The sequence below is a fragment of the Ambystoma mexicanum genome, chromosome 9 (assembly GCF_040938575.1).
Source record: "Ambystoma mexicanum isolate Mex_15411 chromosome 9, UKY_AmexF1_1, whole genome shotgun sequence".
In the NCBI taxonomy this organism is placed as follows: domain Eukaryota; kingdom Metazoa; phylum Chordata; class Amphibia; order Caudata; family Ambystomatidae; genus Ambystoma; species Ambystoma mexicanum.
The window spans coordinates 1,223,094,629-1,223,121,643 of NC_090931.1; the positions used below are offsets into that span (position 1 = coordinate 1,223,094,629).

Sequence of the window (27,015 nt, forward strand, 5' to 3'; positions counted from 1 at the left end):
AGAACTCCTCCCGTCAGTGACAGGACTTGAACAATATGTCTTTTTCACCAACACAAACCCCTGATCAAAGCCACTAAACACAAAAGTACCCCAGATACGTTCTGATAAAACCCGGATGGTCAAAATGTCAATGCCCATATTCAAAGACAAGAGCACAATGGACCAAGTGAAACACAGGAGGAATTTTATTATCACCAATGTGTCTAAAGTGACAGGCCATGATGTCTGGCTTCTGAGAGGTTATGGGAGAGTGTGGGAAGTAGAGACATAGTGGCTGGCAGTCATATGAGAGGCATATGTGTTCAATTACAGGTGGCAGGTAGGGGAAGACATGAGCCAGAGTAGGATTGTGGACCAATGAAGGGCATTTTTGTAAGTACCATCTTCTTCAATCCGTATGGGGTGTCTTGTCTGACCAGAAAGACACCAATATTTCCAATATATGTAACCATTTGGTCACGCAGCGTGAATTACACTTCTCCCTTAGTGTGAGCATACAATCACAAAGACTTTCCTTCGGTTCTCTATCATTTACGTACCAGGAAATATAATAACATTTGGAGGGCGAAAAAAAAATCGATCAGTCTCTTGACAAGTTAGGTTTTAGTTATTTGAAAAAAAGAGACAGACATTGCTTTTATTTCATTTCAGTATAACATATAACAGTATAGCAGTTCCACAGTTCACTCCTTCTCTCACATGGACATTTAAGATGAGCCTTAATTTCCGCTACCTAAATGACACAGTATTGACATATGCACTTGCGACGGTGGCCATGTTAACAAGTTACAGCTGTGAATTGATTCATTGATCAATTCAACAGCGTTTAAAATTCACCCACCCGCTGAACAGAAAAAGGTAGCATTTCGTGCTGGTTAATTGAGAAGTCATTTTGTATTTGCACATCTAAAACGTGAATCATTGTTTCCAGAAACATCAACTTTGCATTTAAGTTTTTCACAAATCAAATAAGCATTGACAAAGCCTATATGGCTGGCTCTGAAAATGTAGAAGGTAAGATTTATTTTAAAGCCTTTTACCGGACAAAAAATCACACTCTCTACATTTGCAAAGCCAGGCTTATTGAATTTGGCAATGCGTAATGCTGTAGACTTGTCCTTCTTGCGAATGTCCAGTGCACACCCATCATATTGTCTGCTAGTTTGCCAAGCTCTCTGTTTGCTCTGATGCCTTTTTTGGGTTTTATTTCTGTGAGCAGCACCTATTATGTATGCTCTGGAAGCCAGCCAAGTCTCATTTACACACTGCAAATCCCTTCTGTTTGAATTAGCCATTGATATTTTCTTCCCGTAAATCATGTTTCAGTTTCAGGTAGGATAGATTACAAACTAGTGAGTGGAGAGGGTTTAATATACTGTTCACTCCTGCCTTCTGGCTGCTCTACGGCTGTGCCTAAGGTAGGCCCGAGCGAAGCGAGGCACTCAGTGAGGGCTCTGGCAATTACCGGCCGTGTGTGCCCTGAACACGGAGGGGATCACTATCTACACCTTGGAGCTCCCTCCTGGTTGCACCTTGTTTTAAGGTTTTATTTTTTCAGCAGGACCTGAGAACTGTGCATAGAGCTGTGCCCAATCAAGCGTCAAAATAAAGTACAAACCAAGATGGCCACGTGATAGGGAATCTAATTCTATAGTGGTGGCAGATCAGATGCCTAGGGAGGTAGCAGGCAGAAGGAAGAAGCCTCGAGGTGTGCAGGTAAGTTGAGTTGGGAGGGGTGGAGTATGCCGGTTGTTGTGAGGTCAGGGGAGGGGAGCTAGGGGACTGAAGGAAAATTATGGCTACACCCGGTTAAGGAGTGCGGATGCCTGGGAGAATGTAGGAGGTCATTGGCATAGTCGGCCCACATCTCCAGCCACCTGATTGGCTGAGTGCCCTTTCCTGGATGCAAATAGATGGAAATTGCAGCAGGAACATGGCCACCTTAACTTTTGCATTTCAGAAATAGCATGGAAACCAGCTCTGATCATTTTTCATTCCAAGACAGATACAGGCCGATTCATGGAAATAATGTGCGTGGAAAAACCGGCGCACGCGTGCGAAAACGTGCGATTCGCAGTGGCACAGAAAAAAATGCAGAAAATCGCACAGAAAACAGCGCACATCCATTCATGGAAGCACGGGCACGCGCGAAATGTGGGATGTGCGCTGAGAAAGTGCGCGGCGCACGCTGGCGCACGCTGGTGCACAGGTCAACGAACGCCATGCGATAAAGCCACAGCGAATTCGCACATAGCGCGGCGCACAGAACAAAAGTAGGCGTAACACGGGGCGTCACACGCAGAATGGGGAACAACTCGTGAAAATGTGGGCGTCACAGGGGAGGTCCAGGAGGCAAGTGCGCGGAACGCCCAGACGCTCGCCTACAACAGGCATTCATGGAATCGAATCAGGTAAAACAGCGCATGGCCAAAGACGCGCACAGGCCCATACCCGTACGCCACAGAAAGCAGGCGGTAGCGTCCCAAGACATGTGCGCCAAAATGTGCGCTTACCGTATACACAGCTCAGCGATTGTGCCTGGGGGAGCGTGTGCGTGCATTTCAGGGGTGCGCGAGAAGTTTCACACGCGTTTTGGCTGGGTGCGTGTATATCAGGGGTGCGCAAGAAGTTTCACACGCGTTTTGGCTGGGTGCGTGTATATCAGGGGTGCGCGAGAAGTTTCACACGCGTTTTGGCTGGGTGCGTGTATATCAGGGGTGCGCGAGAAGTTTCACACGCGTTTTGGCTGGGTGCGTGCATATCAGGGGTGCGCAAGAAGTATCACACGCGATGGGGCCTGGGGGAGCGGGGTGCGTGTATTTCAGGGGCCTGCGGGTGGTTTCACACGCGATGGGGCCTTGGGGAGCGGGGTGTGTGTATTTCAGGGGCCTGCGGGTGTTTCTACACGCGATCGGGCCTTGGGGAGCGGGGTGCGTGTATTTCAGGGGCCTGCACACGCGATCGGGCCTTGGGGAGCGGGGTGCGTGTATTTCAGGGGCCTGCGGGTGTTTCTACACGCGATCGGGCCTTGGGGAGCGGGGTGCGTGTATTTCAGGGGCCTGCGGGTGGTTTCACACGCGACGGGGCCTGGGGGAGCGGGGTGTGTGTATTTCAGGGGCCTGCGGGTGGTTTCACACGCGATGGGGCCTGGGGGAGCGGGGTGCGTGTATTTCAGGGGCCTGCGGGTGGTTTCACACGCGATGGGGCCTGGGGGAGCGGGGTGCGTGTATTTCAGGGGCCTGCGGGTGTTTCTACACGCGATCGGGCCTTGGGGAGCGGGGTGCGTGTATTTCAGGGGCCTGCACACGCGAGCGGGCCTTGGGTAGCGGGGTGCGTGTATTTCAGGGGCCTGCACACGCGATCGGGCCTTGGGGAGCGGGGTGCGTGTATTTCAGGGGCCTGCGGGTGTTTCTACACGCGATCGGGCCTTGGGGAGCGGGGTGCGTGTATTTCAGGGGCCTGCGGGTGGTTTCACACACGATGGGGCCTGGGGGAGCGGGGTGCGTGTATTTCAGGGGCCTGTGGGTGGTTTCACACGCGATGGGGCCTGGGGGAGCGGGGTGCGTGTATTTCAGGGGCCTGCGGGTGTTTCTACACACGATCGGGCCTTGGGGAGCGGGGTGCGTGTATTTCAGGGGCCTGCGGGTGTTTCTACACGCGATCGGGCCTTGGGGAGCGGGGTGCGTGTATTTCAGGGGCCTGCGGGTGTTTCTACACACGATGGGGCCTTGGGGAGCGGGGTGCGTGTATTTCAGGGGCCTGCGGGTGTTTCTACACGCGATCGGGCCTTGGGGAGCGGGGTGCGTGTATTTCAGGGGCCTGCGGGTGTTTCTACACGCAATCAGGCCTTGGGGAGCGGGGTGCGTGTATTTCAGGGGCCTGCGGGTGTTTCTACACGCGATCGGGCCTGGGGGGGAGCGGGGTACCACTCACCGTCTGCCTTGCATGTAGAAGAACGCGTAGCCAACACCCGCTGTGAAGTAATAGCGAGTGAACCCCAACGGATGGAAAACACATGCACCGCACGAAAAGCACGTACAGAGAAGCCCTGCCAGGGCAACGCCCGTGCGCGAAACTGCACAGACGCGCTTACACTGTAAGGGCCTTTGGTCCAATGAAATCGCGTACGCGTGCTGACGCGCTTACGCGCTAGGGCCCTTTCCTCGAATTTCACGCTGACGTGCATGATTTTCACGTGCCAAATCACTCTGTATCAAGCTGGCCACGCGAAAACACACAGAAGACCACGCTCCTGCCCAGAAGGCCGAATCACTGCCCCCCAGTGCCCCGAGCAGCCTCCCACATGCCATCTGCTGCTGCCTGCCTGCCTGCCTGCTGCCACCGTGCCCTGCCATTTGGTGCCTGCACATCAGCCATCTGCAGGGGTCCAGTTGCTGTGTCCACCCCTGCTGGTACAGAAGACTCCCGACTCGAATAACATCGCTCCACAGCCCAGCCCCAGGACCCAGTTGCCCACCCACTCCTGCCCTTGGGGTTGCCATGTCGGGCACATCTACATCTGACACCAGTGGCAACCCCCGGCCAGAGGGGCAGAGGGGCACCAGCTTCACTGCCACCGAAGTTGGTGTCCTGGTGGAGCAAGTCCTGGGGCAGTATGATGCCCTCTTCGGATCATCCCGCGCCAACAGGGAAGGACGGGAGAGGATCTGGGCCGACTGTGTGGTTGCCATCAACGCGGAGGGGGTGGCAACCCGCACCATCCAGAAGCTCAAGAAGCGCTGGGAGGACTTGAGGTCCAGGACCCTCATGAAGGCCCGGCACCTCGTGGAGGGGAGCCGGGGCCGCATGAGTTCCATCCAGTTGAGGGTCCTGGAACGCGTACACCCAGCGCTCCACGCCCAGGTCCTTGAGAGGGAGACCCGTCTGGAGTTGAGCGGTAAGTGGCCAAGCATTGCTGTGTGAGACAGGGCATGTTGCAGTGTGCTGGTTGTCTGATACTTGCCTGCATGTGTGACATAGGCCATGTACGCATGTATGCGTGCAGGGACATCATGGGAATGCATGTGCGACCTGTAATGTGTGAACCGCACGGTTGTTGCATGTGTTTGAATGCGACATGGGGAGCCTTGTGCAGATTGCACACATGATAGCATGGCAGTCTCTGTTCCTGGACATGGGTGGGGGCGAGGGATGGGTGCTGATGCCAGATACATATGTGGTATCCATGTCTGTGTGCCTGACCTGCGTGTCTGTGACTTGTGAGTGCCATGGATGCATGTACAGATTCACTGATGCAGCCTAGTCATCCTTGTATGCATCCTTGTATGCACTGTGATTGGGGTGTACGGGGCCAGATGGATGTGACTGAGGTGAAGTGTGTGCATGTGATAGGCATGACCCATGATGCATGTGAGTCCCATCACATTGTATGATTCGAGAGTCCATTGGACATGTATTTAAATGTCCATGGCACGCACCATGACTGTCACTGTGTGTGTTTTGCCTGGACTGACACATGTGTTGTGGTGTGACATGATGGAAGTGTACTTTGACAGTGGCACTCATCTGCTATTGCTTCCTGTCTAGGGGACCATTGTACAGTACCCTGATGCTTGTGTTCTATGTCTCCCTCTACACAGCGGCTAGTGAAGGAGAATGCGGAGACGGCGCTGTGGAGCAAGGCGGCGGGGATGCCCCCACGGCTGCAGCGGAAGGGGTGGGTGAGCCCCCACAGGGGCCTGCCACGGCGGTAGACGGTGAGGAGCCATCCAGGTTGGTGGTTTCCACAGAGGAGGAGGAGGCCGCCACTGAGGCGCACATGGGGCCTGGTGGGGGCATCCCTGCTGGTGCAAGTGGTGCAGTCCAGGGGCAGGGGCAGGAGGCAGCACAGGTCACCGTGGAGGGGCCTGTGCATGTCGCTGTCCCTGAACCTGTGGGTGCACCACCTTGCACCAGCAGGGATGCCCCGTCCCAGGCCCGTCCGCAGGTAGAGGGGATGTCCATGTCATCTGACTCCCCTCCACCTGCGGACGAGGGGACCCCTGGCCGTGTGGAGAAGGTCCTGATTGGGGTCGCGATGCGCACGGCTGTGATTCGTGATGCTGTGCGTGCTTCCCAGGAGGAGCACGCACATCATCACGAAGAGCACCGTGCCGACGTGGCCCAATTGGGATCGGCCATGTTCGGGGGTTTCCTGCATGTGTCGGCCAATCTGGCGGCCCTCTCCTCCTCTGTGGAGACTATACGCCAGTCGTTCTCCTTGCCGTCTTCCGGCCCAGATGCCACCAGGGCCCCCTGTGGACCTGCCCTGACCAATGCAACCAGCTCGGTGGGGATCCCATCCCTGCCACAGTCGGGAGTCAGAGGTCCAGCAGGGGTGGACACCACAGCAACTGGACCCCAGCAGATGGAGGATGTGACGGCATCATCGGGCAGGGCACGTGCACGACGGCGTCGGTGGTTTCCATCAGCCTGGATGCCGTCGTGCTGGCACAGGCAGTTGCGTCGGAGGCAGCAGCAGGCTCAACGTGGGAGGCATCATGGTTCGGGGCCATCAACATCAGGGGTGCAGGCATCGGCCGGAGGGCAGGAGAACCCTGGAATGGGAGTGGCTTCCGTGTGGGAGCGGTTGTGCCAGCGGATAGGTGCGGAGCGGCAGCGGGCAGAGGAGGAACGGCTCACGATGGTCAGGGCAGAGGACTCCATGCGGAGGGCGCTGAGGCGGGCTGAGTGCCTCGAGGGTCTTCGCAGGGAGTTTGAGCTTGACACTGCGTTATCCCTGCGGGACCTCGGGGCCAGGGAACATGCCCGCCTCCAAGCCATTGACCAGGAGTTCGATGATGCCCTGGCCCATGACAACAACCAGTGAGCCGTCCGAATGGCCCGCTGCCTTTGTATATAGTTGTATAGTTAGGGTTAGGTTTCCTTTGTTTTTTGATTTTTTTTTGGTTGCGATTGGACAATGCACCACTTTTTTGTATATAGTTCAGTTTTTAGTTAGTAGTCATAGTTAGGTTTAATTTGGTTGGGCTCATGGACCCGGGATGATCTTCTTCATGGTTCTTCATTGGCTTTTTTTAATTTTTCAGATTATTTTCTTGGACATTCATCTTGTTTTGTTTGATTTGCTTTGTGTTTTTTCTTATTACATTTCCATTCTACTTGCTGTTCAATACATATTTTTTTTAATTCTTCAATGTGTCGTATCATCTCATTGCTTTCAGGCATGTCATGTTGGGTGTTTTGTCATTCACTTGCAGCCATTGTGTGTGACAGACATGTGTTCATTTGCATTATTTAAATTGGGGGTGTAACATGTAATTGCCTTTGATATGTGGGTGGGTGTGATAGTTGGTTGGGCCTTTTGGCAGGGGAGGATGGGCATTACGGACATGATTGGGGATTGTTGGGACCCAGGTGCAGGGGGGCATGGATTGGACATGGGTGGGGGCCTGCTGGCAGGTGCCCCACAGTGCTGGGGGGTGGGGGTGGTGGGGAACATGAGTTGGACATGGGTGGGGGCCTGCTGGCAGGTGCCCCACAGTGCTGGGGGGTGGGGGTGGTGGGGAACATGAGTTGGACATGGGTGGGGGCCTGCTGGCAGGTGCCCCACAGTGCTGGGGGGTGGGGGTGGTGGGGAACATGAGTTGGACATGGGTGGGTGCCTGCTGGCAGGTGCCCCACAGTGCTGAGGGGTGGGGGTGGTGGGGAACATGAGTTGGACATGGGTGGGGGCCTGCTGGCAGGTGCCCCACAGTGCTGGGGGGTGGGGGGGTGGGAGACATGGGTGGGGGCCTGGTGGAGGCTGCCCCTGGTGACTGGGGGGGTGGGGGTGCTGGGAGACATGGGTGGGGGCCTGGTGGAGGCTGCCCCTGGTGACTGGGGGGGTGGGGGTGGTGGGAGACATGGGTGGGGGCCTGGTGGTGGGTGCCCCTGCACTGCTGGGGGGTGGGGGTGGTGGGGAACATGAGTTGGTGATTATTTGTGCAAGGAGACATGTGCCTTTGCTGGGGGGCATGCCCATGTTGGGTGGGCTGCCTGCGGGACATGACCAGGGATGCAGGGTAGTCCCCTGTGGTGTGGGCTGCCTGCAGGGGCCGTGGAGGGTGTACAGGGAACACCTGGGAGGACCCACACTGGCAAATCACATGTAGGACTCCCCGGCACCCCTGCAATACACGTACCCTGCTGAAATCGCGTGTAGAACTTTCTGCGCACCCCTGGTATACACGCACACGCTCCCCCAGGCCAGATCGCGTGTAGAACCACCCGCGCACCCCTGAAATACACGCACGCAGCCCAATCGCGTGTGAAACCACCCGCGAGCGCCTGGAATACACGCACGCAGCCCAATCGCGTGTGAAACCACCCGCGAGCCCCTGGAATACACGCGACCAGGCCAATCGCGTGTGAAACCACCCGCGAGCCCCTGGAATACACGCGCCCAGGCCAATCGCGTGTGGAACTTCCCGCGCACCCCTGAATTACACGCACGCAGCCCAATCGCGTGTGGAACTTCCCGCGCACCCCTGAAATACACGCACGCAGCCCAATCGCGTGTGTATCTTCCCGCGCACCCCTGAAATACATGCACGAAGCCCAATCGCGTGTGTATCTTCCCGCGCACCCCTGAAATACACGCACGCAGCCCAATCGCGTGTGAAACCACCCGCAAGCCCCTGGAATACATGCGACCAGGCCAATCGCGTGTGAAACCACCCGCGAGCCCCTGGAATACACGCGCCCAGGCCAATCGCGTGTGGAACTTCCCGCGCACCCCTGAATTACACGCATGCAGCCCAATCGCGTGTGGAACTTCCCGCGCACCCCTGAAATACACGCACCCAGCCCAATCGCGTGTGTATCTTCCCGCGCACCCCTGAAATACACGCACGCAGCCCAATCGCGTGTGTATTTTCCCGCGCACCCCTGAAATACACGCACGCAGCCCAATCGCGTGTGAAACCACCCGTGAGCCCCTGGAATACACGCGACCAGGCCAATCGCGTGTGAAACCACCCGCGAGCCCCTGGAATACACGCGCCCAGGCCAATCGCGTGTGGAACTTCCCGCGCACCCCTGAATTACACGCACGCAGCCCAATCGCGTGTGGACCTTCCCGCGCACCCCTGAATTACACGCACGCAGCCCAATCGCGTGTGGAACTTCCCGCGCACCCCTGAAATACACGCACCCAGCCCAATCGCGTGTGTATCTTCCCGCGCACCCCTGAAATACACGCACGCAGCCCAATCATGTGTGTATTTTCCCGGGCACCCCTGAAATACACGCACGCAGCCCAATCGCGTGTGAAACCACCCGTGAGCCCCTGGAATACACGTGCCCAGGCCAATCGCATGTGGAACTTCCCGCGCACCCCTGAATTGCACGCACGCAGCCCAATCGCGTGTGGAACTTCCCGCGCACCCCTGAAATACACGCACGCAGCCCAATCGCGTGTGTATCTTCCCGCGCACCCCTGAAATACACGCACGCAGCCCAATCGCGTGTGTATCTTCCGGCGCACCCCTGAAATACACGCACGCAGCCCAATCGCGTGTGAAACTACCCGCGAGCCCCTGGAATACACGCGCCCAGGCCAATCGCGTGTGGAACTTCCCGCGCACCCCTGAAATACACGCACGCAGCCCAATCGCGTGTGAAACCACCCGCGAGCCCCTGGAATACACGCGCCGAGGCCAATCGCGTGTGGAACTTCCCGCGCACCCCTGAAATACACGCACGCAGCCCAATCGCGTGTGAAACCACCCGCGAGCCCCTGGAATACACGCGCCCAGGCCAATCGCGTGTGAAACCACCCGCGAGCCCCTGGAATACACGCGCCCAGGCCAATCGTGTGTGAAACCACCCGCGAGCCCCTGGAATACACGCACGCAGCCCAATCGCGTGTGGAACTTCCCGCGCACCCCTGAATTACACGCACGCAGCCCAATCGCGTGTGGAACTTCCTGCGCACCCCTGAAATACACGCACGCAGCCCAATCGCGTGTGTATCTTCCCGCGCACCCCTGAAATACACGCACGCAGCCCAATCGCGTGTGAAACCACCCGCGAGCCCCTGGAATACACGCGCCCAGGCCAATCGCGTGTGGAACCACCCGTGAGCCCCTGGAATACACGCGCCCAGGCCAATCGCGTGTGGAACTTCCCGCGCACCCCTGAATTGCACGCACGCAGCCCAATCGCGTGTGGAACTTCCCGCGCACCCCTGAAATACACGCACGCAGCCCAATCGCGTGTGTATCTTCCCGTGCACCCCTGAAATACACGCACGCAGCCCAATCGCGTGTGTATCTTCCCGCGCACCCCTGAAATACACGCACGCAGCCCAATCGCGTGTGAAACCACCCGCGAGCCCCTGGAATACACGCGCCCAGGCCAATCGCGTGTGGAAATTCCCGCGCAACCCTGAAATACACGCACGCAGCCCAATCGCGTGTGAAACCACCCGCGAGCCCCTGGAATACACGCGCCCAGGCCAATCGCGTGTGGAACTTCCCGCGCACCCCTGAAATACACGCACGCAGCCCAATCGCGTGTGAAACCACCCGCGAGCCCCTGGAATACACGCGCCCAGGCCAATCGCGTGTGAAACCACCCGCGAGCCCCTGGAATACACGCGCCCAGGCCAATCGCGTGTGAAACCACCCGCGAGCCCCTGCAATACACGCACGCAGCCCAATCGCGTGTGGAACTTCCCGCGCACCCCTGAATTACACGCACGCAGCCCAATCGCGTGTGGAACTTCCTGCGCACCCCTGAAATACACGCACGCAGCCCAATCGCGTGTGTATCTTCCCGCGCACCCCTGAAATACACGCACGCAGCCCAATCGCGTGTGAAACCACCCGCGAGCCCCTGGAATACACGCGCCCAGGCCAATCGCGTGTGAAACCACCCACGAGCCCCTGGAACACACGCGCCCAGGCCAATCGCGTGTGAAACCACCCGCGAGCCCCTGGAATACACGCGCCCAGGCCAATCGCGTGTGGAACTTCTCGCGCACCCCTGAATTACACGCACACGCTCCCCCAGGTCGCGTGTGTTACTTCTCGCACTGGTACAGGGTTGGCGCAGCCCTTTGCGATGGTTTTGCGATCTTGATGGCTTTTCCTTGCGCGAGGGTGTTCTTGGGGGCGTAACTGGCACTGCTGCAGGGTCGCTGCGATACTCTGCGCCACGGCTTGTTTTGGAGGATTATTCCATGAATACGATGTGCGCTGAAATGGATTTTATCGCACGCGGCTGGCGCAGACATTCGCACGGGAACACTTTGCGCCAGCCGCGCGCGATACTTTTGACTGTATTTCCATGAATCGGCCTGATAGTGTTCATAGGTTGAAATCAGCAGGAAAAAGGGTATAGTAGGAGAGTTGCAGAGAGGATTTACATAGTGGGGGTGGAGGGGAGGCGTGAGGAGCAAGACAGGATGATGGGGCACATGGAGAATGGCAGTGGGAAAGATTTTTACATATTTGAGCATTTACCAACTGTAATTGGAATACACTGCATAATCGTGGAAGGATTACTTTGGTAATAGAAGGCAGCATGAAGGTGACCGCAGCATGTTTCCATTGGCATTTTTCATGGGAAACTATCATGGAAATGAAAGGTGGTGGTAGAGGGGTCATTGGCCATGGACAGAGGCCCCTGCTTGATTATTTGTAATGGTACATCATGGATGATTACCATAGCGGAAGGCCAGGGCCACTGGGCTATGGTTAGTTACTAGGCAAGCGGATATGGACCAGATGCATAGACTGAGGCCACTGAACAAGGCCGACTGCCTTGCCAGTGGGCCACAATTATTTAAACTAATTTTTGCAACATGGCCAGTGAGCCATGAAGTAGATACAGCATAATACAAGTCTTAAAATTCAGTGAAAACGCTTTAGTTAAGACAGTGTTAAGATGATTAGATTCATTGTAACAGAACCCAGGAAAAGTGCCCGATGTTAGAAGTGATGGCAATCTCAACTCAGAGCCCCCTTCATTGCTCAGCCCATGGGCACATTCTTGGGATCACAGCAGGGGTCAATAATGAAATCAAAAATATCATGGGGGACATCTATAGGAGGGACACGACTTAAGATTGTTGTCACTTCCCACACCCACACCAAATGTCCAGAGTTTTGTTGCAATTAATTAGATAATCTTAACTAAAGTTATTTCATATATATATATATATATTATATATATATAATATATATATATATGAAATATATATAAGAAACAACGGGAGTACGAGGAAATTAACTGCACTCTAAAGAGCAGCAGCTTGGTAAAAATCACCCAGCTACAAAGGAAAGGCACCACGGAATCCACCACAACACAATGGGCCTCATTACAAGTATGCTGGTCCGGTAACAATGGTGCCGTAAGTTACCGGCACCGTTGCCTTCAGACCGGCATACTCTGAGTTCTGCAGGCGGGTGCCTTTCCGCCCGCCAGGTCTGAACTGCCGGGCGGAACGTCACCTGCTCACAGACCTTGACGGATGCACCGGCACCATTCATGAATGGTGCCGGTGCATCTGTCCTCACCATTCCCATTGAGTCCAATGGTACTCGAATTGGAATGGGGAGTAATATTTCCCGGCACCCAGCAATGGGCAATTACCGGGACCACCTCATTGCTGGGCGCCAGAAAAAAAATGACTCTGGCGGCAGCCGTGCCATTTTTACCGGCACGGCTACCGCCGGACTCTTAATGAGGCCCAATATCCTTTATTTACATGCAGTGGAAGCAATGATGTGTTTCCCTCTCTGTATACGTACACTGTTGAGAAATAGCTCAAGCAGCTGTAACATGAAGAATGACTCAACATCACCAGGGTGTACGTGAAGCTTCTGTGGAAACTTTGTTGAAAAAGGTGGATATTACCCCCTTTTTCTATTATTCTGTAAATCGTCTAGGTACCTTAGAAAGTGGTGGTTAATGCATATTTTAAGAAAACCTGGGTGAATAACCTGTACAGAAGTTGTGCTTTTTTACTGAGTTCAGAGGATGGAGAACAGCTACTTTGACACGCCATTTTTTGCAAGAGATCTATGTTGATGATGTAAAGATAGTGTATACACACACACACACACACACACACACACACACACACACCTTTTACATTTGAATGTATTTCATGCATTATACTTATTAGTCCTGCATACTTTTCTATTTTTGTGTTATATTTATGATTAATGTATGATGTTGCACATAAAATATGTTGTGTGGACTTATGTAATATCTGAAATAAACTTAATGACGATGATCAAAGAAACCAGTATTCTGATATGTACCTATCAGAATTATTGATCTATTTTTACTGTAACACTTGTATTACATTTCTTTTAGAAATGTAATATTCTTTCATGAAAATATGTAATGTTTCATGGGAATGTACTGAAAGCATTGCCTAATGGTCTCAAGTGCTCTTCTGTGACGTAGTACTGAGCATAGTGCTATGGACATGAACCCAAAGCTTTGGATTTGCCATTGCCAAGCAGCTTTGCCCAGATTGAAGGAAACAGAAAGATTGCAGGTACGGCTATGGGCCATTGTATGTAACAGACTGAGAACAGAGCAGGGCCAAATTTAATGGCAGCAAACAGTCTTCGCTCACTGTGCAAGCCCCATAAAACTGAGCCTCCCCACACCCCCAATTACACTCTAGGGCTAAGGGATGGTAAGAGAAGCAGGCCAATTTGCTGTATGGGTTATTAGGAATGGTAGGCAAGGTTGAGCAGGAATCCTAACATAAGAAGAAAGACAGCAGCACAGTATTGTGTGTAAGATTTCATAATTAAGCATAAGAGCCCAAGATTACAAGGCTGCTCCCCAATAACACATTTACGTTACATTACCAGTACTGATTGCTTCCATCGCTCCCTTCGATGCAACACAAGAGAAATGGGTGCATGTATCAAGGTCAGAAAGCTGTGCTGTAATGAATCCCTCCAATCCCAGAATTGACTGCTGTGCTGATCACTTTTTTACCATGTCTGGAACACAAGAGGTGCCCACCAAAGATACAAAAGTTTCATTGCATTGAATTCCTTCACCTCAATGTGAGAATGCCTTTGAAAAATGCACAAATAAGGAAAGGGTTGTTTGGCAATTGGAAGGTGAAAGGTCAGAGACGAATTCTTGTATTTAGCAACACTGGTGTCTACTCAGATATCAACAATGACAGTAAATGAAAAGTAGAGAGACTTGTTACTCCTTCTTATGGCCTAGCTGAGAGGTTATGCTTATAAATATGGGATCCGCCTATTGCTTTCATTCATTGAAAGTTATGTTTACAATGTGATATGGATTTAGAGGCCAGATTAGTCAGCTCATTACAATGGGCACAAGTCATAGAGGGTCATTTTTGGAAACTATTCTTGAGACTCCTTGACTCAATCTTAAGCCACTTAATAAAGGTAGAATTAGTTTCCAATCTTTAGAATCCACTTTTGTTATTTAGGAAAGCTGTGTTTTGGTTAAAAATACAACATGAAGAGAAACATATATATTCCATATCTTAAGAGAAACATTAGAAAATAAGAATAGTGGTGCCCTGGGGTCATATTTTAGAACATGATGAATTCTTGAGCAAGAATGATTGTGTTTTTACTAGTAAAAATGACTTTTATTGCTACGTTATAAATAGTGAACGCAAAAGCGTGCAAATGGGATTTTTTAAATAATTGTAACCATTTGAATTTTAAACCCATGTTATCGAAATATGTGGGTGTTTATCCGTTTTATCAACAACCAAAAATATATATTCTTAAATCGCCTTATAAAGGCCTGCAATGTGTTTTTATGACATTTCAATTGAACTTATTAGATTTGTTTGACCCTCTGGGACACTTGTCAAAAACATCCTAAGCAAGAAAGACTATGTTGACTAAATGGTCATGACAAACCTCTACCCTTTTGACCATTTTGTAGCATATTTCAATTTGCATAGTATGGCTTCTTTTTGGACATGTCTGCTATCTGAATATCCCATTCCTTTCATTATTGCTGTGGGACATGTTTCAGAAAAATATGTTTAACAGCTTCTGCAATGTATGGATTTATTTAATTCTATTTGTGTAACATTTTGTTGATAAACTAAATTACGATTAAAGCAAATTCATTTTCTTGGCTATGAAAAAAGACCTCATAATAAATCATTGTCATACTTATTGAGCTTTTACTGTGTTCAACATGTGAGTGTCTCTCGGGGTTCTGCCCGAGATGGAGTGGGTAAAGTTGCGATAGTGTTATTGATTGAAGAACCAGGTTTTGACCACGGTCACAAGGCTCTACTGTGAAGGACCATTGCATCTCACTGCTCCTTGATTTTCTTCCTTCCTCGCCAAAGTTTGCAAGTGCACACTCTGACGTATCTCTTCATCCCATAATGATGTATTTCCATTCCCCCTAATGAAACACAAGAGCTAGGTGGCTGTGGTGCTTTCCACAACCAAAAGACTTCTCGGCAAGGAGTACAGATGCACTTGTATTATGCATAACATGTATATAATTTGTTCTCTATGACAGAAGAGGACTTGTAAGGGAAAGGCTTCCAAATATTGTCCTGCAACACAATGCCCAAGAAAGAAGGGAAGATGTCGCTATCACTTGTAAAGTAGAGGATTGCAGAATATACAAAGCCAGGTGGTAACAGTATCACCGGCAGCATGGTTTCAGGTTGATGTCATTCTTGGCAACTCTGATTTCATTATTTTACTGGAGGACCAGTATTTTGGCATCTTGAGGCGGATGGATTGCCTCCACCTACAATTCAACAATGTCTGTGACACATTAAAAACATGTAAGACATATAAGATTCATAAAGCAATTTAGCAGCTCTGGACTCAGCACAAAGGGAAAATAAACCAAGCATGCTGTTAGCAACAGAACTTCATGCCAGACTAAACAGTGCCTTTTTACTTGTCACCTATTTAAACACCTCATAAAGCTACTTTCTACATGGCCAAAATAAATGTCCCCAAAGCCATTTCCCATTTTCACCAAATATGTGCCCCTTACTAATTTTCAATTTTCTGAGAAACCTGCCTCACTGCTGTTACTTTTCCATTGCTGACGGAAAAATGCCCCATACTACTTTGCTATTGCCCCATGCCACTTCCAATGCCTAAGAATTGCCCCAGTTCACTTTTATATTGTTTCTGATGTTCCATGCTGCATTGCCCCCATGAAATGATACCCTCCACTACCCCAAATCTGTTCCATGCCAAATTCATATTGCCTCCTGCATGGCCCTGGCAACTTTCATTGCCTTTGAATTAACCATGAAACTCCCATATTTCTATCTGCACTGCCACATACAACAGTACCCTAGATGTGCCATTTTAAATTTCATCTTGCCTCTGGTATTCCCCACAGGTCCCTCCTTTGCCCTCAGAATTTCCCAGTGTCAAATTAATATTGCACTAATGTTGCCCCATGCCACATTGCCCCTATCATTGCCCCATGCCACTTACCTATTTCCTCAAGCATTCTCCATTCCACAATGCTGCCAGAAAGTCCATTGTGTCAAAAGAACATCTGCCCCCAAACTACCGCACTGATGGAAACTGCACCCTAATTGTCAGCTCTCCACAGTGGTTGCTGTGAGGGGGACCTGTGGCCCACCCATTCCCTGTGTGGACTGACCTTTTCTATTTTTAGGAACCATGACTTGTTTTTGTTTTCAGTCGGCTTCAGCATCTAAACCAATTTAGAACAAGCAGCCAGGCAACATGTTCATTCCCTACAAGACACCAACATAAACATTACACCCATTAGGGGCACCAGACTCGAAAAAATGCAAGTGCATAGGCCTCAATTGCATGTATACACACAACTGTTTTTTGTGAGTATTCTCCGGGGCATGATTCAGCAAACTCCAGATTTTGGATACTATGGGCCGGATTGCCAAAATGTTGCTGGTGCATGTGATGGGCTGGGAAAGCACATGCTCCTCCATTGTACCAAGAAATGTTGTGCAGAATTCCCAAAGGGCAACTGAATGTGCCCATTTCAGGAGTGTATATTCAGATTCCACTTTTTGCCCCCTGTGTGCAACTGCGCATATCAAAGAGCATTCTGTGGATTTTAAAGTGCATTGTAAATTCACAAATGAGATGCACTTTAAATTGTGCAGAAAACAAACACATTCCCATGTGCCTTTTTGGAAAAGGTACAGGGGTCTGCAGATTGCATGACAGAGTCACCCCTGACGTTTCTTTTAAGTGGCACAGCAACAGTATTGTAAAACCAGATATTGTATGAAGAAGCCTGTTATGTTATCATTAGAAATCCATTACTCATTTAGTGAATCATTAGTAATTAGAGACTCATTTAGGGATTCAGTTATCCATCATTCATTCTGATTAGTAGTGACATGAAGTAGTGACATTAGATTATCTGCATATTATTCAGCCATTTGCAACTGCCAGAGAAAGAGGCCTGTTATATTAAGTGCCGTGTAGAGATATGTAAAGACATGTAGAGACATATGCATTATGTATGCATTGTAGAGACATGCATGAGTGTGCACTTAGGGGTATGCATTGAGCTATGGAATAGCGCTTGGGTTGAGCGAGAGAAAGAGTAAACGCTAGAATGCATGAGGCCCGAGGTTCTGAAGCCATTTCATTGAGACAGAAGAGAAGCACCACGGACTGCGAAAGAATGTTTTAAGTTATACTGGCATGAGGAATGCATAAACAGTTTCTTAGCAGACAGAGATAAGAGCTTGACTCTTGCCTGAGTAGAGACAGGAGAAGGAGGCTTTATCAGGCCCTGGCTGTTCGTTCGCAGACACGAAAAGGCGGGGGCATGCAGCAGGGAGCGAGTGCTTTGCACAGAGAGATGCACGGAGGTAGAGAGGAATTTTAGAAGCTAACAGTGGAGTGAATGGAGAAATATGGAGGGAGATGGAAGGATGGTATGGTAACACATAACACAGATAGCATGTACAAGATAGGCTGACATGTCACAATGACAGAACACGCAGTAACTGAATAGAACAAGATTGACATAACAGACTTTCAGGCGCTTGGCTAGAGAAATTCTGGTTGACAGAAAGGAGTGAATGCTTAATGTAACTATAGAAATGTATGTACATCATTGAATAGTATATCCAGAGGTAAGGCTTGGGGAGTTTTCAGATGGAGATAACTCCGAGAGAGAAGAGGTGTTTTGGAAGAGAGTTGGCATGAGATCGAGAGGCATTTGGGAATGAGAAGGAAGCGGTGCCATTGAGGGGGACGTTTGGTGTGGCATTGACATCCAGCTTGGGGAAGCATTCTGATGAGAGCTGATGCAGATCGATCTAGCAGGGAGACTGGCAAAGGCTTGAGGCAGTTTGAGTGACCAGACTGGCAGAGGGAGCTGGAGAGGAGAGAGATGGGACACATTCGAGAATGGGAAGCTTGCACATGGAAATGGGAAGTATGGTTTATGGCCTAAACTGATTGATTAGGAGAGACACTCACACAGAGCTTTTGGTTTGATAGAAGGGGAAATCAGACAGGGATTGTCTTAGAGAGAAAGCGTGAAGTGTGGTGTGGATTGGAGAGGAATGCTGAATGCTGACACCATATGTATTTTGCTATTAGACATGATACATCCAGCAGGACTGAATACATTGCTATTAGATGGCTTGCATTAGAAGCCTGTAAGGCTTACATTTATTGCATTGCATTGTAGATTTGCAGCCAGAGCAAAAAGGGTGCACATTCGGGTTTTGCTAGAAGTGCTTATTATGCCTTGCTGTGTAAGAATAAATGTACTCCATTGTTATAATTGAAACTGACTTGTGTGTTTTCATTTGTGTCCATTGTTATCTTATTTCTCGTGTAATTTCTTAGTGTTTGGTTTGTCAAGCATGATATTTTGTTTTGTGTCTATTCTTATGCTTATGGTATGAGGTTATGTTTGTGTGTCCATAGCATAGTAACTTAGGAGTAACACAGTGCACAATCGCCCTGAGATGCAAGAGCAGGGGGGGCATAGTGGTCCACACCTCTCGAAGTAGATTTGGAGACTAGCAAGTGGTCACCCATAAGGGACTAGGCCAAAGGCAATTTTGTTTTTCAGTATAACAGTATGAGCCACTGCTGTCACACTTGCACTTCTATCCCTCAAACAGGGATAGAGATGCTTTTGTCTATTCCTAGCAGTTAACAATGTCGGGCCACTAAAGGACGTGTCACTGTAAAAGGTGCTCCCTTTAGGGATGGCTAGCACATCATTTCACCAGCAGCTCAGCTCACTGAAAATGCACGTCACCCCATGTGGAAAATAGGATGCACAGGTCACCTTTGTGGATACGTGAGCTGTGAATGTCCATAAATGGGGCGTCTTTATAAAATGCAGCTTCTGCACTACATGTCAATGTCTCATTTATTTTAAATAGCGCAGCCTTTTTGTATTTGAAAAATACACAAGATCTACTCCTTTGTAAATTGAAGAAATAATTGCACAGTAAGTGCCTTAGAGACAGATGCCGTCAGTGCAATATACTCTATAGAGCAGAAAGCTGACCCGCACCAGTTTCTGGCAAACTGCAATTGGGGCCACAATCACGAGATGCAAAAGGCACAATCTCCATTATCAAACCCATCAGCCAGAAAATCATGTGACACAGAATGCAATTTTGACCCCACACGAAGCAACACAAAAAATCATTTAAAGAAACAGGTAGCTTCCATAGGCAAGCAAAGTCAATGTTCAGGTTAATCAGTGGTCGAAGTGGGCGGGAGTGGTCGGGAGCGGTGCTTCTTTACTTCTTTTAATTAAGTTTTACCGTTCCTATACTTTTAGTTTAAAAAGAAACCGTTCCAGAACGGTTTTGTTTTAAAATAAAAGTGTACGAAGAAGTTGAAACTTGCACTTTCAGTGCACTGCACTAGACGTTCCCTTAAACAGCAGGTGCATGTTTTTTGGGGTTTGTATTGTGCATGGCAGGGTCGTGGCAATGGGGTTTGTGAGGAGAGGTACAGACCAGTAGGGAACATAGTTCCACTAATTCTTTTCGTACACTTCGACCACTGATGTTAATCTGTAAGAGCATTGCAGAGAGCTGCGTCCAGCGCAGGGCACCAAGGTCAGACAGATATAGCACTGCATTGGGACTCTTGGAGCTCCACATTTAAGGGGGCAGAGAACACGCCCCTTTTGTACATACCATAACAGGTCACTGAGGTAAACCAATGCAGCAGAAATGTGGCACGTGCAAGGAGATACGGCAGCGTCTATCTGTACAACATCATGTCCGTTGATTGATATTGGACAGTTTTGTGAAAAGTTGATTTACTGTGGAAGTAAAACATTACCTGCACTGATACAGGTGCGAACATTCTAAATTCTAAATACGTAATTCATTCATGGAGGTCCAGTTAAAAGTAGAAGACCATTTTTCAGCTTAAAATACCTCTTGAGACGGCATGGACAGACCTTCCGGTTTTAATTGCTGTTTTGAAAAAATATCCTAGTACACAAAACTGCATTCACAAAGAATGCCCTCCAGCCCCCGAAATTCTCCCCTGAGAGGTAGGAGGCAAGGGTGCCCACTGTCAGCCATACTATCTGCATACTCAGATGATGTGCCGGAACACTCCTTGATGCCAACGTTAACCATAATTACTTGATAACGGGCATCTCAGGATGTAAGATAAGGAAGGGGAAAAGAGAAGTCTTTCCACTGTCAAGGGCTTGCTTAGTGGGTACTTTCATTAAAGCGGTCGGAAATGATCAGGGCACCGAGTGATGCATCAGGGCATGAGACTTGTCAGGGATCTCTCATGAACTCTGATGGGGAATGTGGCATGTTTAATGCTGGGGGTAAAAAAAGACACTGCACAACGGTTTACACAGGACCTCACAGTCTGCGGGGGCTTGGTACTATAAAGATGAGAGTGCCACCTAAGCAGTGTTATATCTTTAATGAAGTCCCACTCCCACTGGCTGACAACGAACTGAAGCTGGATTGGTAAGGACTGGGGACCTTCCACCGTGGGGGGCATGGGGGCTGGGAAGAGGAACAAATGTGGCTGTCGTGTACTGCAAAAGAGCATGGAAGAAGATGGCTGTTGGAGGTATTATCGCGGGGCATTTACCCAACATGCTACCTGTTACCGGCTTTCACGTGACATAGCTGCAATCCATGAGTGCATAAAGTGGAATTTGAATGTGTAAAACCATAAACTCACTTGACCAGAGTAGTATGATGCCTCCAGTGACCTTCTCGATGAAGAACTGACATGACTGCATTGTACTCATGACCATAATTCCTCCTTGCGGGAGCACCTGATCTGGCCATCAACAGTAAGAAACTCTACTGGTGACCCTCGGACTGTGCTGGCATCATGGTAGTAGTGGATGTTTGGTCTGGGAACCATTTTTCTAGCTTTAGGTACTTGAGATTTAACTGATAGTGGATCCTGAATAGACCCCAAGTTCTAGTAGCACCACATGGGTTTACATTAAATCGGCCCATCGTAGATTCTAGGGCCAATCAAACATCCAGGGCCGGTAGTTCAACAGTACTTCCTGCATTGATCTCTGTCTCTGATCTCAAATTGTTATTTGCACATATGATTTGAATTGCAGTAAAAGTTTTATTTGCACATAACATTTGAATTGTATTAACAATTGTGATTTGCACATAATATTTGAATTGTACTGCTGCCTGCATAAGACTTGTCATGAATGCAGAACGGATTAAACATGATGGGTCATGTACAAGTGACCTAAGACTTGACAAACAGTTGCGTTTTTTGCACAGTGCGTTATACCTTGCATAGTTTGCACACTTTGTTTACTTGCATAGTTTGCACATCTTGTTTGCCTATTTGCACATGGTTGTTTTCATCCAGATATTTGTCTCTGTTCTTGTTCCACATTTTTTCATGCCCATGTCTAGCAGAGTGCAAATGTTTGCTCTTTAGAGCTGCAACAACGTGCCCAACACCTTTATGGTCCCGGAGTAAGAAAATACTGCCCCCCCCCCAATGGTGACAGGGTTTCTGAATATACTTTACAAAAAAGGGTAAATATTAACGCTTTCAGAGGTTATTAATACACCTTGATATAGACTTTGGTTTCTTTGTGATTGCTTTATCAGACCACTTTTTAATAAGTAGGCAGTGAATGCCGATTGCACAAAAACGCATATACAAAAATTGCACATGAATCATTCTGCCAGGCCCACTTTATGTTATATTAGTTGCCACTCAGGGAACAGGCCAGACACCAATGTTTTTGTACTTTGCTAGAGGTGCGTGGGACTCAGAAGAATGGGTGACTTCCTGAACTGCCCCTACTTACAGATCATTAGGGCATGAGGTGTCGAGAGGGGGGATGCTCGCAACCCAGTTCAGGGCATTTTAGGCCATTCACTCTCTGAGCGATACACATAGCGACCAGTAATGGAAGTGAGCGGTAACGGTCAGGAGCAGTGTTCCACTACTCTTATTTTTTACTACCATATTCACCATTTTATATAGAGGATTTGTCCATTCATGTCCCTGTGCAGGTGTAAAGTTGTAATAGGAGCCTTAGTTACTAGTCACTTAGACTGTTGCAAGGTCCCGGCCGCAACACCTTGTAACATGTTGCACTAGGATTCCTCCTACCCTCTTCCCCTGCCAAGACCACAGTTACACTACTTTTTTCAGTACACTTCTACCACTGATAGCGACGCCTGGGAGACGGACCTGGAAATTGAGATTCCGTGGGAAAAATATTACACAATGCATCACATTTTACTGAGGCATTCCTGTACAAGGTTTCATTGAGTGACTCGGATGCGTGCTGGTACTGCGGAGGGGCTTGGGGGGTGTCCTTTGAACATATGTTCTGAAGACTTCCCAGAGGGGTGACTCCTTAGAGGAGTTCTTGGAGCACGTCGCCAGTGATGGCTTTACATGCCTGCAATGACCTACTATTGCACGCCTTAAGCATAGCCCTACGTCTCGATCTCTGAGCAAACACGCGCACCAATGGGTTTCCAGGGCTGTTACATGTGAGAAGAAGGACTTGTTGAAATTGCGGAAGACCAGCAAAGCTCCTGGGGTAGACCCCTGCGTAGATGTATGATGATGTTATCCATGCATGGGACACATATGTATACTCAAGCAGAAGGCTATGGCAGTGTGAACCTGTCTGAGGGCATTTTAATGATCTGTATGCTTAACAAAAAGGATGCCCACTTAGTTGGGCATTATGGCCCACGCCGTCTGTCTTTTTGCCCTCAACTGTCCTGTTGTCTAGTGTTGTCCCCATCCTTACAGATACGGGGTGTACCCACCACTTTTACCCCCTAAAAATAGCCAAATATTCCCAAAAAAAATGAGGGGGTACAAATACTCCAGAAAAAAATAGGAAACAAACACACAGGAGCTTGCCACCTGATTTCACCCAGCAAACTCCATGGAGAGGTTTGGACCATAGTGCAGGCAGAACCACAGGAAGAAACTGTACTGTTATTATTGCCTGAACTGAAGCGGTAAAAGTGTATTTTTTAATGTGCAGGAATAACTAGGTCCAAAGGAATATTTATTACAAAAATATTGCTGTTTTACAGTTAAAACAAATCTTTACTTGCTTACAAAATGCTCCCATTTGGAAGGGGACGTACTGTTTTACTCCCTAAAGTATCATTTTACTCTGCAACTTGAAAATATAGGGAGTAAAATACTCGAACTTTGAAATTGTATCTGGAGCACTGTAACCTTTAACGAGTGATACTTGTGATGTGAATTCCAAAGAGCGATTGAGACAAAAGAAGCAAGAGAGGGGAAAATAGGGGCAGAGGTAAGAACATCAAGATTCTGCCTGCAGGAAAACGTGGAGAAGGATGAATCAGAATGGGGAAAGTCACAATGAAGGGAATACATACATGCGATGAAAATGTAATGAAGGAGAGAAAACATTGCAGAAGTGAAACATGAAAAGAGCAAGGCTGGAGATTGAGAGTCACAAAACAGTCACCACAAACTAATGGTAGCACACACATGCAGTGATCCTCTTTAAGAGAGCATACAAGGTCTGCTAAGGCATACAGGCAACTTGATTTCACACATCTGCATAGAGTTGTGCTGTATTTATTGAAATCCCTGAATGTAGCAAGGCTGTTGCGCCACAACTTCACCCTAGTTTTGTTTTTTACTCAATAACAAAATGGGATCTATGTGATTAATGCGACGGCCGAAAATTACAACTTTTTTCAAAGCCGTTTACACCACATATATATGCGGGGGAGACCCCCCGCAGCCTGCCCATATTAATATTATATTCTATACCCCCCCACATATAGATGTGGTGTGGGAGGGCATTTTCGGCCATCGCAATTGTGAGGGTGACATTTTGGTACAATTCCAAAAAATGCATTCTAATGGTATTTGCAAAATTGTTCATCGTGGACAGGTAATACTTCTATAATTGATATACAATCAGTTCAAAATGGTCATATTTGTGCAGACCTGTCTGGTCCATCTCCTTTATCCGAACTTCCGGGTCCCAGCAGTTCTCTTGGACAACTCTGAAGATCTTCCCATCCTTCATCATGTTCGCCTCCCCCTAAGAAATAAAGGAGAGAATCACGTAGAATACGACTACAAACATACGAACATAATTATTTTATGTAGGTAATATATAGAATAATGCACTCCCCACAGTATGTTATAAGGATATTAAAGGTCACAAAGGAGGTGTGCAATTTTTAAAGCCCAAGGTCACATTCTAAATGCATTTCACATGTTCAGATCTCCTAAGTGACTTTTAAGATCCCTAAATGGAACATTTTGGTGGTATAATATATCTATTAACAAGAACCAAGAAAGTCAAACAATTTCACAATTTTTATTTTTTATTTTTGTCTTATTAGCATTTGGTTAAATACAAACCTTTAGACAATTATTAATCATATTTATCAACATGATAAACAAGTAGGACAAAATAGAATCAATCACATCAATGTTAATAATAGCACAACATAATTATGATGTTAAAATTGAATTTATTTTCCCCAAAGTTAAAATTGAAATGTTCTGCAAAAGCACCTTCCAAACATAATAAGCAGCACTCGCCATGACAACAGACTCGGCACTGAATACTGCACTCCAATTCCTTTTGTAATCATCACAAATAGCAGTGTAATGGGAAATAAATGTAATGGCAAGTTTTTTCAATGACTCTGCATATTACATATTTCCCTAGTTCTGACTCTAGTGAGGTGCAGGAATGGACCCTGGGGTGAGCAAAAATATGGACTATCCCACACTCCTAAAATTCACATGGAAATTATAATAGATGATTGTCACTCATATTCGTGATCTTTATAATTAATTAATAAATAGCAACCACATTTTGCAATTCAGATAACTAACTCAAACAAATAGCCTGATAAAATGTGTAAATGTTAGTTGGGCTCTTTCTGGGCTATTTTGTATGTGCATATTTTTGCCTGCAATTTTAGCTTCCATTAAATTAGGAATAACATTCACTCAAAGAAGGGTTCCTGCTCCACTCTCACAAAAAATATGGGATGTTACCAAATCACACACACACACACACACACACACACACACACACACACACACACACACACACACACACTCTCTCTCTCTCTCTCTCTCTCTCTCTCTCTCTTTCTCTCTCTCTCTCTCTCTCTCTCTCTCTCTCTCTCTCTCTTTCTCCACACTCTGCAAGCATCAACTAGGTGTTAAAGACCCAGTCTGGTGCCCTGCCCTAGTGCAGCTACTTGCAACATTCTTTGCCTACAATTGTTAATTGCTAATGATTAATGGTCCCTTTCCTTATCGAAGCCATTTGTGTCCTGCTCTTGGTACTGAGTGCACACCTACCAGCTTAGACACCCCACCATTGCTTGCCCTGCTCTCTTTTCATGCAGAATGACCGACATGTCTGTGAATGACTTCCAAATGACCTTACTGCCACCTTCTGTATTCTCTAACCATTGTGAATGGATCTGGGCTGGAAGAACACTCAAGATCTGTTTCTTTAATTATTGACTTACTGTCATTTTGAATGAGGATGGGCTTATGTTCGCGCTGCTGACTACAAGACCACACGCCGTATCAAGAACAGGCTGAGGGAGACCATCAACCCTCAAGCCAACATGGTTGGTCTGCACAAATGCAGTATGGAAATCCTGATGAGGCAATGGAACAATGGAAGAGATGTGTATGTAACAAGGTCTTTGATGATGAAGGTGAGACCCATTTTGAAAGAAGGGGAACACCACATTGCCTGAAGATGAAGCTTCAGAAAAGAAAGTGCTTTCCGAGATACATGCAGTAGATTTGATGGAGATGGCAGGTGGCAAAATACATTGTAGGAAGATTTGCTTGTCCCTCCCACTCAGTGTCGTCTTATTTTCTTTTCTTGGAACTCAGCTTTGTCATTGCCAGACTTCACACTGCGATTCAGAATTATGGGCCATATCTTGGGTGATCAATGCATGGCATACATAAAACGCTCACACATTTCATATTGAAAACACTTTTGTGGAATAATTGTTGTATTTGTATTTGTATTTGTATTTGTATTTGTATTTTGTATTTGTAATGCGCCGACAGCCCGCGGGAATCAGGGCGTAGAGAGACAAAGCCATAAAACGGGTAAACACTCAGATGGAGGGTGGGAGGAAATTACATTAGGGGATTTCTTGAACAAGTGTGTCTTCAAGTTTTTCCTAAAGATTTTGTGATTGGGATCTCACAGATTTTAATCAAATATATGATAATATCTTTATCACACAGTACATCATTCACAATAAGAAATAAAGTGACACAATTGTTATTTCACAAATATGCCAGATTACATGAATGTAAATGCACTTGTCTTTACCACACACATATATGAAACGGCATTTCATACAACATTGCAATCACAGCATGAACAAAACGGTTATGTTGTTTCACCCACGAGGGAATATGCTAAATTATCCACAACATGGGAACAAAAACATGCTTATTTCCAATGCACTGTTACGTTATTCTTTTTGATAACAAACCCCACACCCAAGGT

At 48.1% G+C, this 27,015-nt stretch overlaps 1 protein-coding gene across 2 annotated transcripts in view; it reads right to left on the reverse strand.

Annotated features, from left to right (window-relative positions):
- Positions 1 to 27,015, reverse strand: part of ACMSD (aminocarboxymuconate semialdehyde decarboxylase) — a 606,399-nt gene that overhangs the window by 482,178 nt on the left and 97,206 nt on the right. For both annotated transcript variants that reach the window (XM_069616567.1, XM_069616568.1), the window contains exon 3: positions 24,447 to 24,543. In XM_069616567.1, coding sequence (XP_069472668.1) covers positions 24,447 to 24,543 — 97 coding nt within the window. The remainder of the gene's footprint in view (positions 1 to 24,446; positions 24,544 to 27,015) is intronic.